Source organism: Rhinolophus ferrumequinum, chromosome 17 (genome assembly GCF_004115265.2).
Source record: "Rhinolophus ferrumequinum isolate MPI-CBG mRhiFer1 chromosome 17, mRhiFer1_v1.p, whole genome shotgun sequence".
In the NCBI taxonomy this organism is placed as follows: Eukaryota; Metazoa; Chordata; class Mammalia; order Chiroptera; family Rhinolophidae; genus Rhinolophus; species Rhinolophus ferrumequinum.
In genome coordinates, this window is record NC_046300.1 from 8,410,597 (window position 1) to 8,423,335 (window position 12,739).

Here is a 12,739-nt window from a genome sequence, read left to right on the forward strand (position 1 = left end):
GGAACTTAGATGATTGATTGTAGATCTTTCTTCTTTTCTAATATACAAGTATGCATTCAATAGTATAAATTTCCCTCTAAGCACTGCTTTTTCTGCATCCCACAAATTTTGATGTCATGTTTTCATTTTCATTTAGTTCAAAATATTTCTCTTGAGATTCCTTCTTTGATCCATGTATTATTTAGAAACGTATTGTTTAATCTTCACTGATTTAGGGATTTTCCAGTTATATTTCTGTTACTGATTTCTAGTTTAATTCCACTGTGGTCTGAGAATAGACATTGTATGATTTCTATTCTTTTAAATTTGTTAAGGTGTGTTTTATGGCCCAGAATGTGGTATATTTTGGGGAATGTTCTATTTGAGCTTGAGAAGAATGTATATTCTGCTGTTGTTTTCTTTTAGTATGCCTTGTAATTTTTTTAAAAAAAAGATTTTATTGGGGAAGGGGAACAGGACTTTATTGGGGACTTTATTGGGGAACAGTGTGTACTTCCAGGACTTTTTTCCAAGTCAAGTTGTTGTCCTTTCAATCTTAGTTGTGGAGGGCGCAGCTCAGCTCCAGGTCCAGTTGCCGTTGCTAGTTGCAGGGGGCACAGCCCACCGTCCCTTGCGGGAGTTGAACCAGCAATGTTGTGGTTGAGAGTCCACTGGCCCATGTGGGAATTGAACCGGCAGCCTTTGGAGTTAGGAGCATGGAGCTATAACCGCCTGAGCCACTGGGCCGGCCCTTGTAATTTTTTCTTGATATCTGGACATAAAATATTGGGTAAATGAAAGTGTCCACCACTGGTTCCCAGGGATGTTTCTGCTCCAATACATTGTAATTCTCTGTATCTGTCTGACTGTCTCTCTGGTTTGGGGGCCAGTGATTTGCCTTGTGACTTCTCTTACAGATTTAAGAAGGGTTGTTGATTTTTCAGTGTGCACAGCTTTTTACTTGTTGTCAAGATGAAGTGGTAACTTCCAAGTTTCTTCCATGCAGAACCAGAAACCGGAACAGTAATATCTTCAGATTTATTTTCTAGTTTCCTAATTCTCTCTTCTGCAGATTATATCTAATTTTCTCTTTAATTTTGAGTATTATATTTTTTATTTCCAAAAGTTCTATTTTGTTCTCTTTTAATCTTACTAGTTATTTTTATAGCATTTTATTCATTTCTCATGTTTTTTATTCCCTTTTACTTCTTTAAACATACTTATTTTGTATTCTTTAATTGCACTAATTTATCTCCTTGAGTGTCAGTTCTGCAGGTATTCTTTCTACTGACTCTTGCTTACAGTGCCTTGTTTCTATGTTTTGTGATTTGATTATAAACTACTTCCTTGGCGCTGTATCAGAGGGCTGGGTCTTCTTTGAGGCTTGAGTTGGGAATATATTCCTTTAGAGAAAATTTTATTTTTCTTTCAGGAGCGTAGGGGACATTACCATACAAATCCAGGGCCTCTTTAAATCAAATGTTTATTTTAAGGTTGTCAAAACTTATAAGTAGTATATTTTTATGCCCCAATCCCATTAAAAAAAAAAATTTACGCTTTATTTATTTGACATTTAGTATTATTTTATATTAATTTTGGATGTATCCCAATCTCATGTTTGGTTGAGGTTACGATTGTGAATCCTTGGAGACATTATTTTACCCCTTCTATCCAGAGATACATCCATTGCTGAAATGTTTTCTTGCTCTCTACTTTCTGCAGCAGATTTTCCTCTATTTCTCTTTTGCCAGAGGGCATAGACTTCAGGGACATGGGTTATCAGACACCTCCCTTGGGTAGACCCAAAGCTTTTTCTGACTTTACCTGCATGGCTGGATTACAAAGTGTTGAGTTCAGAACTGTGAAAGGACCCTCCCACAAGTATACACACACATAGAAAGTCCAGGCCTCTGAATTAGAAATCAGATCTGTATTACTCAGCGTCACAGTGGTCACAGTGACTATATTATTGCTGTAGCATAGTTTCCTACATCCCAATCTCCCATAGAGCAACACAGGGCAGATGTCACATAGGGTCACAGAGGAGAGGGGTGTCTGTACTACTGGAGAGGAATTCCAAAGTTATGAATCTCAGATCATATATATGAGCTGGTACATTTGTTCCTCTGCCCCTCTGTGAAGATAGAAAGACTGGGGGGTGCGGGGGCAGGTAGGGACAGAAAGGGAGAATGAGAGAGAGCATGTTTTTCTTTTGAAATGTAAGCAAATCCTCTCTTGGGAAAGGAGGGGAAGGTCTCTACGCTGGAATTTAAGCTTTTGGCTCTGGTGGAGAAAGAAAGGTTTTATCACCCTTTGAATGGGAACAGATGGCTCAGGTGAGGGGAAGGGAAGTGGAGGGAGTCAGCTGAGGACACAAGTTGTTCTAGGTCTACCACCCGTAGAATGTGAAGAGCAAATGGCTATGGGGGGGAAAGGAGATATTCTCTATCTGTATGACGTGTCAATTTCATTGCTCAGAGAAACACCAAAAAACCCAGGAATGACTACCTTTAGCACCTGGTCTGTAGGAGCCCTCAGGGTGGTAAGAGCATTGGTTCCTGCTTATAGTTCCTGGATTCCTGCTTCTGCTCCTGCTTTGTGTCTGACTGCCCTTACTTTCTTGCAGTCTTACCCATGAATTCAAAAGGAAGTTTCAAATATTCTATCATCTTTAGGAATTTTGCAGTAGGAGGGTTTGTGAATCCTTAGTCCATTGTATTGCTGGAAGCCTCCTTCATGTTTTGGGCTGAGATACAGTGTAAGAGGTATAGGACTTGGAACTGCGGGACCTGGGCTCAAACCCAGGTTTCTTTCAAGCTATGAAGCCTTAGCCTTGGGCAAATCATTAATTTCTTCAAGCCCTAATTTGCTCATCGCTAAAGTAAATACTAATAGTACCTTATCCCAAAAGGTTGTTATGAGAATCAGATGGGATCAGGCCTTTGTTTCTTTACTTTTTCAAAACAGATATAATTGACATGTAACATTATATTAGTTTTAGGTGTACAACATAGTAATTCAATATTTGTATATATTGCAAAATGACCACCAAAATAAGTCTAGTTAACATCTGTCACCACACAGTTTTTTTCTTGTGATGAGGACTTTTAAGATCTACTCTCTCAGCAACTTTCAAATATACAATACAGTGTTATTAACTACAGTCACCATGCTGTACGTTACATGCCATGACTTACCTATAACTTACTTTATAATACCCAGAGGTGGTATTGCTGGGTCATAGGGTAGGTCTAGTTTTGATTTTGTAAGGAACTTCCAGATTGTTTTCCATGGCGGCTGCACCAAATGAGGTCAGGCATTTTGAGCACCCACCACAGGGCCTCGCATGCAGTAAGTGCTCAGTGGGTGCTGTTCAGAAGCACGATTTTTAGTATTTCTCAAGTGCTCATATTTAGAATTGAACCAGGCATTTTGTTAGCAGAAGTAACTCCTCAAACCTTGATGCCTTCCAGGGCCACGTCCTTGTTGAGCTCTGATGGTAGAAGGACAAATTTGAGGCCTAAAGGAGCTCACTGTGTGTGGGGGGTGGGGAGGCGGGTCGGGAGAGGGATAAACCTGTGACAATACTGTGAGAGCTGTGCCCCAGGAGTGACAGGCGCCTGGAGGGATGTGGGCCGGGGTGGGGGACTCTTCATGGAGGAAAAGGCACTTCTCTGGCCTGCAGAGATTGTTTAATAGAAGCCAGAAAAACAAGGTAAGAGGGCACTTCAGAAGGAGGGGACTGAAGGATAAAGGTGAAGTGGCCCCTGATACTCTTGGTGAATGTCACTGTATTTGTAGGACAGGTAGACAGTGAGAGGGCTGTAAAAAAACAGCCACGGGGGGGCAGCCAGGCCTGCTCCACAACCTAGGCCCTCCCCTCCTCTTTGGGGGCTCCACTCTCTCCAGAGGCAATGGCATCACTGCTTTGGGCTTAATTCATAGCATTTCTCAGGGACCCTTTTCCTCTAAGAACAGCCATCTCCACCACACCTCCTTTTAAGTGTATTCTGGTCACAGGGCCCAATCCTATGAATTAGAGGCAAGGGCCTGCTCTCCCTTTAAAAGTACAAGTTATTGATTTTTTCCTAATTTTTAAAAGCACATGTTCACTTTAAAAAAATATGGAAGCATAAACCTGTATTAAAAAAAAAAAATGACCCCTAAACCCCAACCAGGAAGTGACTATTATTACCCTCTTGGTAGCAGCATCTGCTTATCCTTTCTTCTATGAATGCTTTTGCATTCCTTAATTGTAGCATCATGTGATTTTGTCTTCGTTCTGGTAATGTGGTGTATCACCTTGCTTGACCTTCTTATGTTGAACCATCCTTGCATCTCAGGGGTAAATCCCACTGGTCATGGTGTAAGATCCTTTTAATGTGCTATCAAAGTCAGTTTGCCGTGATATTGGATTCTGCCTCCCTTTGTTCTTAAAAACTGTTTGCCAACATTTTCCTGCCTGCATAGCATTCCATTGTACAGATGGGTCATTCCCTACTTGTTGGATATGGAGGTTGATTTATGATTCAATATTTATGAACATTTTGAAGGCTCTTAATTCTTCTTGCCACTTGGCTTTTAGAAAGCTACACAAATTCACACATCCCTAGCAGTGGGTGAAAGTATAGGCCTGGACTCCAATTTGTTTCTCATTCTACTAGTTTATAAATGAGATTTGCCTGGGAGACTCGGCTGCTTGCTGTGATAGGAGATCATTTGTGTAGCTGTCGGTAGAGTTGAAATGACCCAAATGCTTTGTTTTCTAAATTTTTCAACATGTTGTCCACATTTTCCCTCCTCTTCAGGGAGAAACCAACAGGATTATAGCCTCCCACACGATGAACAAAAACTCATCCAGGTCACACAGCATTTTCACCATCTATGTGGAGGTAAGTGCAAGCTCTCTGAATAGCCTGGGAGGGGCAGCTGATTCAGGGGGCCTGCTCAGTCGGAAGCTTCTCCCCGTGACCCTCTAACCTCTGTTTGGATGTTTCGTAGGCCCATTCGCGGACCTTATCAGATGAAAAGTACATCACTTCCAAGATTAACTTGGTGGATCTAGCAGGCTCCGAAAGGCTGGGAAAGTCTGGGGTAAGTGGGGGGAGCAGGAGCTTCCTTCTCCATGAGCCATGGCCCTGTTTCTGGCACAGTGCCGTGCTCGTGGGCCATCCCTCATTGGGCATTCATGAGCAATCCTGGCCCAGGCACAGAGGAGCAGGTGAACTTGACCCTGTGGAGCTGGAGAAGCAGGATCAGCAGAGCTGGAACAGCTGCCACAGAGGCAGCTCCTACTGACAGGACTTCGATAAACATTTGATGAGATGATGGCCCCTAAATTCCTAGCAAGGTGCCGGGCACTCAGTAAGTGCTCAGTAAATACTCCACGCTAGTGTTTGCATTCCTCTGTATATGAGCGTGATGGTTCTTAGGACTATTTGCATGAGCATTTCATCACAAATAAATATTCACACGAGTGTTGGGTATTAGCATAAGTATTCGTGAGACTATTCAGGTGAGTATTCTTTGTGCGTCTGTAGGAGTGTGTTTCAGTAAATGTTCATAAGATTATTTGCTCAAGTGTCTGCATAAATATTCCCATGTGCCTTCGTGTTAGTGGGAATCTTACGTGAGTAGTAGTATGAATATTCACGTAAGTATTCATATTCACATAAATATTTGCACGAGTGTTCCTGTGAGTGTTAGTATTAGCCCAAGATGGAATACAATCCCTTGACATTGAGAGAAGACCCTGGTTCTGGGAAGGAGGCTGTGGCCTGGCCACAATATTCTTAGTGGGGCAGCCTCTCCACTTGGGTCTGACGCGGAACTGACCTTTGGTTTGTAGTCTGAGGGCCGAGTCCTGAAGGAAGCCACCTACATCAACAAGTCGCTGTCATTCCTGGAGCAGGCCATCATTGCCCTTGGGGACCAGAAGAGGGACCACATCCCCTTCCGGCAGTGCAAGCTCACCCACGCCCTGAAGGACTCGTTAGGTGAGGGTGTGGTTGGTACACAGGGAGGAGGGATAAGCCTTGGCATATCTGCTGCTGGTGATTATGGAATTGCTCCTTCCAGTGGCACAGACTTACCTGCAGCCTTCTCACAGTGACCTCAGACACACCTGAAAAGGCAGAATTGAGCACAGTGCCCTCTTCTTTCACCCACAACATGCCATGCTGGTCACTCCTCAGAACTTTTGCTGAAGCCTCTACCGGGAATACCTTCTCATTTCCCCTCGTCCCTAAACCAGCTGGCAGAACCTTCCCCTTGAAGACCCAAACACCTGCTTGTGTGGCTGGATTCCAGGTGGAGGGCCTTTCCTGTGACATCTTCTGTTTACCTACAGCCTCCCCCACAGAGGGGCAGGGGTTGTATCTTGTCATCCTTGTGTCCCCAGGCTTTTGAGTTGGGCCTGATAACACAGTCCTTAGTGTCTGGTCATTAATTGAGTGCTACCATGAGCAAAGTCTGCCCCTGCCCCAAACTATCTCTCCTCTGCTGTCCCCACGCTCTTCTTTTAGGTACATCTGGTGGCCTCTGCCCTTTGCCCCCTTTCTTCCCCTTGCCTCCCAGCCTCACACGCCCTTGGATGTGTGCTCTAACCCTGTCTTAATCAGCTTGGGCTGCTATAGCAAAATGCCACAGACTGGATGGCTTAAACAACAGACATGTGTTTCTCACCGTTCTGGAGGATGGAAGTCCCAGATCAAAGACTGGCAGGGATGGTTCTGGTGAGGACTCTCTTCCTGGAACGTAGATGGCTGCTTTTTCACTGTGTCTTCACATGGCAGAGAGAGGCAGAGACAGAGAGAGACAGAGAGAGAAAGAGAGAGAGAGAGAGAGAGAGAGAGAGAGAGAGAGAGAGAGAGAGAGAGAGAGAGGCTAGCTCTGGTCTCTCTTCCTCTTCTTATAAGGGCACTAATCCCATCATGGGGGCCCCAACCTTGTGACCTCATCTGAACCTAATTACCTTCTAAAGGCCCCACCTCCAAATACCATCATATTGGGTGTTAGAACTTCAATAGATGAATTTGGAGGGACACACAAACATTCAGTTCATAACAGACTCCCATCAGCCTCCAAGGACTCTCTTGACAGAAAACCTACATGGTTCATGGCCCTTCTGTTTCCTGCTTTCTGCAGGGGGAAATTGCAATATGGTCCTCGTGACAAACATCTATGGAGAAGCCACCCAGTTAGAAGAAACGGTATGTAAAGACAGCCAATTCTACCAGGTTTGGACTCCCTCCTTGTGGGGGGCAGGGCTGGGTAAGGCTGGCTCAGGGCTGGCTCAGCTGGCACACTAGCCATACATGTTGTCAAGAGTGGAGGGATCCAGGGGATGAGTCTGAGCCAAAATTGCTGAGGGACCCCACCCAGGATCCAAATACCAAGTACCAAGAGGCAGAAGCTGTGTCAAGAAAGAGGCAAGGCATGAGGCAGGCGGGGGGGGGGAGAGAAGGCTGAAAGCAAGCTTTGGGGGGTGGGGCAAGGACCATGCTCCTTGGGGTGCTGCTCCTGTGAATTGGAATCAAAAAGGACAGCTGATTCCTTGTTCTTCATTTAAAAAATCTTGAAAATATCCCAGGGTTCCAGTCCGTGGTTCTAAGGCTATGTGAACTAATAGGTTTTAAGCATCTGCCACATGCAAGGTGGTGGTGGTGGGAGCAGCTCAGTAGACATGAGTCATATATGGCCTTGGGCCTCAGAGTTCCCAACCAGGGCCTTGAGTAATGTGAGAGGCCCAGGTGGAGGAGTCCTTCAAAGGATGGGGGATTTTTCCTGATTCTGAGGTGAGGAGGGTGGGCACTGAGCTGGCTGGGTGACAGGGAAAGCAGAGCTGTTCCTGGCAGAGGAGACTGTGGGCCTGAAGGTATGTGGTCCATGCCAGGAACATCTGACCACATCAGGGGAAGGCTCAGGAAGGAGAGGAAGAAGAAGAAAATGCAGGGGCTGGATGGGCCCTGGTGGCCAGGCTGAGTCCTTGGCTGTTCTCCTGCAAATGGCTGGCGCTGTCACGGGGTTTGAGTAGGAAAGGGCTATGGCCAGAGTTGTGACTCAGGGAGATTAACCCAGCAGCAGGACACAGGTGATCCGGGCAGGGAAGAAGCTTATCAGAACCAGAGGCCAGAAAACAGGCTGAGACACTGACACAGGTGAGCCCCCACAGCTGGGCTCCTCCTTCCTCTGAAGGGCCACCCATCATAATAAGAGAGGTTTGGAAAGCTCTCCTTAGACATTTTGCTTTTCAAATGTGAATGTTTAGGGCAAGCATCAGTCATCTGGAGAATCAACTAGGTCATTTCCAGGGACACTGGAGGGCAAGATGCTCTTGCAGGGGCTCACAGCTTCACGCACTAGGGACCACCCCAGTTCCCAGGAGTAGCTCTCCTGCTACACACCCTGTGCCCTGGGACTTGGGAGGCCAGGGATGGGAGCTCCAGGTGACGTGCAGGCAGCATCCCCAGAGGAAGGCCTCAGGAACCTCCTGGTCTCGTGGTGTGACAACAAAGCATAGCCGAACCCCAAGAGCAGCCCTATGAAATTGGGCCTCCTGGCTGCCTTGTTGAGAAAGACGCTCTCCAAGACAGTGGAAGGCCCTCTGTCCCCTTATCCCCACCCCGAGATGTCACCACACAGGAAGCAACCTCCTGCTACCTGCTGTCCCCAGAAATTTGTGCCAGTACCGCTCGGGATCAATACCTGGGACTGAGCCCACAGAGTCCTGAGGAGCCGCGGGAGGGGTCTCAGGGGCTTGGGACAAAGGCATAGGGGGGTGTTAAGACTCAAACTGTTCCTGTCATGGATCACGTTGCTTTATGCAGTGACTCTGCATGTGTGTGTGGGAGTCGTGACCACACCTGCTGCTGTGCTTGGAGCAGGGGAGTGATTTCACCCCGCACAGAAGTAACTCCAACTGTCATGACGGGGGCTCTTCCTGGGCCAGTTCTGTGCAGAGCACATCACACACCTTGTCGCTAAGTCTGCCAGTGACCCTGTGAGGCACATCTGCTGAATTTGCAGAGAAGTTACAGGACCTGAGGTTGCAGTTGGTCTGCTTAACCACCAAAGCCCGTCACAGGGTTTGAGTAGGAAACGGCTGTACCAGAGTTGACAGGGCTCAAAGAAGAACCCTGTCTGTCTTTCCTCTGGGCCACTTCTGGGGTACCCATCCCCCTGCAAGTCCGCTTCCCTGTTTCTGGGCGCCCCTGTCAGCCCAGCGTGGTGTGAAGTTGGGTTCTCAGGGCCAGCCTCGTGTCACCACTGGCCGCTCCCACTGCCTCGTGTACGTCAGTCAGTGTGGCAGTGTCAGGGCTGTTTCCCAAACACCTGCCTGTGTGGCTGCCTCATGGACCTCCAGCCGTAATTACCCCTGGCTGGCTGCCCCTCCAGAGGGACTCACAGGACCCTGCCAACGTCCCTCTGTGGCCCAGGAGACCCTGCAGTGCACTTGGGAGCATGCCTCCACACAGGGATTTCGCGTCCCTTTTACCCGTTTTGCACATACCTCTGCTCCTAAGTAACTGGCCAACAATGTAGAGGTCTGTCTGATGTGTTTTCAGCTGTCTTCACTGCGGTTCGCCAGCAGGATGAAGCTGGTCACCACTGAGCCTGCCATAAACGAAAAGTATGATGCTGAGGTACGAAGGGCCGTGTGGGTGGGAGTCTCACTGGGGACGATGTGTGGGTTCGCTGCCTGGCTCACACAAGCCTGGCTCACACAAGCCTGGCTCCCACAAGCCTGCCTCAACCAAACATGCCATGTGGGTCAGTCCCTTTCCACTCTGGGATAGGCCACCGTCTTCCGAGTCCCTGGAGACACTCTTGGGCTGCTACAAAGACGAAAGGGCTGAGTCAGGCCCCCACCCAGTTCACATGTACCCTGGGCTTTGGTGCAAGCGTTCCTGAGCACCAACTGTCTCCGAGCTGAACCACGCGGGCCATCGCTCAGGCTCACTGGGTCTGTCCCTACAGAACCGCCTTCCTCCCCAGCTGAGTGATCCCTCCCAGCCAGCTGAGCTGACCAACCAGAGGGTGCTCTGCATCACTGTTAATCGGGGAAATGCACATTTAAACCTTAGTGGAAGTTCCCCCTCAGCCTAGTAAAACTTTGAATGTTTCTGACAATGCCCAGTGATGGTGAGGATGTGCCCAAACAGGAAGGCCTTTCCATTTCTGGTCAGAGTGTCCTGGATACAGCCACTGTGGAGAGCATTTGGCAACATGTAGTAAAGTGAAAACACGTTTACCAGTCATTCGGTTTTCCTTTCAGGTGCTTATGGAATCATGCATGTGCTAAGCTCGTGACAAACCAGTCAAACTTTCCAGATTCTAAATCCTGAAGGAAAACGTGTCCCTGTGGCTCTGTGGGACTAACCATGGTTTGGAGGTTGAGGAGGGAACAGAGCTTAGAGCAGTGGTTCTCAGACTTGAGCCGGCATCAGTCACTCCGTGGGCTTGTAAAACCACAGGTCCCTGGACCCGTTCCCAGAGTTCTCGATTCCGTCACTCTGGGCTGGGGCGTGAGGATTCGCCTTTCTCGTTTGTTCCCCGCTGCTGCCGCTGCTCTGGAGCCACACTTTGAGAACCACTGGCTCTGTGGTTAAGAGCCCTGGCCCCTGCATTGGTGGCGTAAAGGCCCAGACAGACAGCAGAGAGAGGCTTGGGGTATCCTACTCTGCCAGGAGGAAATACACCTGCAGGCAGACGTGGGGTCACAACTGGGAAACTTTCGAGGCTGAGAGCTGCTCCAGCCTGTGCGGGACTTAAGCAGAACTCTCTGAATTATCCTCATTATGTTTATGATGAAAACACCTGACCACCAGGGTCCTTACATGAGTCTGTGATATTTCCAAGGCATTCATTCCATCCAGAAAATGCTCCTAAGTTTTAGAAGGGAGTTGGTCAGCCAGGAGGTGCTACCAGATCCTATTCTGTGGGGTCTGCTGCTCCAGCCCTGTGTTTTGAAAAGGGCAAGTTGAGGCCACTAAACTGCCAGGCATTAGGAGAAGTGGCTGCCAAACTGTCAGGATGTGACAGGGAGGCTGGTGACCCGTAGGAGCAGATGGCCCATTCCCCACATCAGCTGACTGGCCCAGAGGTCTCAGCTGGGCTCCCTGTACTACATTGTACAGAGTCATCCAGCTGGGGAACCCCAACAGCTCAGGAAGACTTTTCCTAGCCGGGGCATGATGCGTATTCTAGAGCTGAGATCCCTCAGCTGGGATGAGGACGAGAAAGGGCTGGCCAACGAGCCTCTCCTGTTCACCTCATGGAAGCCCACCTGAAGGAGACCATCTTGGTGCTGCCCAGAGGGACAGACAGGATGGACCCTGGTCAAGTACCAGACTTTGTGCCCGGAATTGCCACAGAGCCACCCCTTGCTGTGGACTAGTCACAGTTTTGTCGCCTGTCCCAGGATCCAGCTGTCAGGGGCTCCCTCCAGTGGCCATTTCTGACAACTAAAGGAAGCCCTGTTCACAGTAAAGGTTCTCAGCATAAAATCCCTGTTCCTCATGCACGAAAGGCGCTCAGTATCTATCAAACAATGTAAAATGACTTAGCAATTCTGTTGCTAGAATGTATTAGGCACTCTTTCACCTACATTTTTAGAGTGCTTACTATGTACCAGGCACTTTTTGAAGCACTTGGAATGCATTAGTGTACAAACAGAAACACAAATCTCTGAAGAGCTGACGACAGTCTGCTGGGGGTGGAAGAGATAGGTATAGTTAACATAAGAAATAGGTCAATTCTAGATCCTGCCATTTGCGACAACATGGATGAAACTGAAGGATATTATGCTAAGTGAAATAAGCCAGACACAGGAAAAAAAAACCTGCACAATCCAACTTATATGTGGAACCTAAAAACGTCAAATTCATTGAGGAAAAGGTAGGGCAGTGGTTACCAGGAGTGTGGGCAGGGGCCAAGAAATGGGGAGATGTTGGTCAAAGGGTACAAATTCTCAGTTATAAGATGAATAAGCTCTGGGGATCTAATGTACCGATGGTGACTATATTTAATAATGTTGTGTTGTATACTGGAAATTCGCTAACACAGATCTCAGATACTCTTACCACACACAAAAATGATACCTAGGTGAGGAGATGTACATGTTAATTAGCTTGACGGCAGTCATCTTTTCACTACATACACTTATATCAAAACATCATGTCATACACCTTAAATACGTACTTTTCTTTAAAAAAAACCATTTAAGCAAACCAAAATAGGTAAGTTCTAGAGCTTCACTGTTCAATACATTGGCCCTTACTCACATGTGGCTACTTAGTTAAAATTAAATAAAATTTAAAATTCACTTCCTTGGTCATACTTATCACATTTCAAGTGCTTAATAGCTATATTTGGCTCGTGGCACAGATAGAGAACATTTCCGTCATCACAGAAAGTTCTATTAGACAGTGCTGCTCTAGGGTATGTTGGTGATACGTGCTATGAAAAAAATTAGAGCAAGATTTTTAAAGAATGGTGTGGGGGTGGGGCTTGCAGTTTTACCGAGGGTGATTGAAGTGCGCCTGATTTAGGAGCTTTTGAACAAAGCCTTGAAGGGGTTGAGGGGAATGAGCCATGGAAATACCTGGGAGAAGAGGGTCCCAGGTAGAGGGGGCAGGCAACGCAGAGGCGGGAGTATGCCAGTTTGGTGGGAGTGGAGTGAGCTGGGGAGAGTGGTAGGAAAGAGGTAATGGGGGCAGATCCCGTAGGCCTCAGAGATCACTGTTATCCTACAGAAACC

General features: G+C 47.3%; 1 protein-coding gene across 12 annotated transcripts in view; it reads left to right on the top strand.

Annotated features, from left to right (window-relative positions):
* KIF9 (kinesin family member 9) overlaps positions 1-12,739 on the top strand; it is a 41,021-nt gene that overhangs the window by 13,248 nt on the left and 15,034 nt on the right. For all 12 annotated transcript variants that reach the window (XM_033131539.1, XM_033131544.1, XM_033131545.1 and 9 more), the window contains 5 exons: positions 4,788-4,871; positions 4,981-5,073; positions 5,828-5,975; positions 7,126-7,190; positions 9,546-9,623. In XM_033131539.1, coding sequence (XP_032987430.1) covers positions 4,788-4,871; positions 4,981-5,073; positions 5,828-5,975; positions 7,126-7,190; positions 9,546-9,623 — 468 coding nt within the window. The remainder of the gene's footprint in view (positions 1-4,787; positions 4,872-4,980; positions 5,074-5,827; positions 5,976-7,125; positions 7,191-9,545; positions 9,624-12,739) is intronic.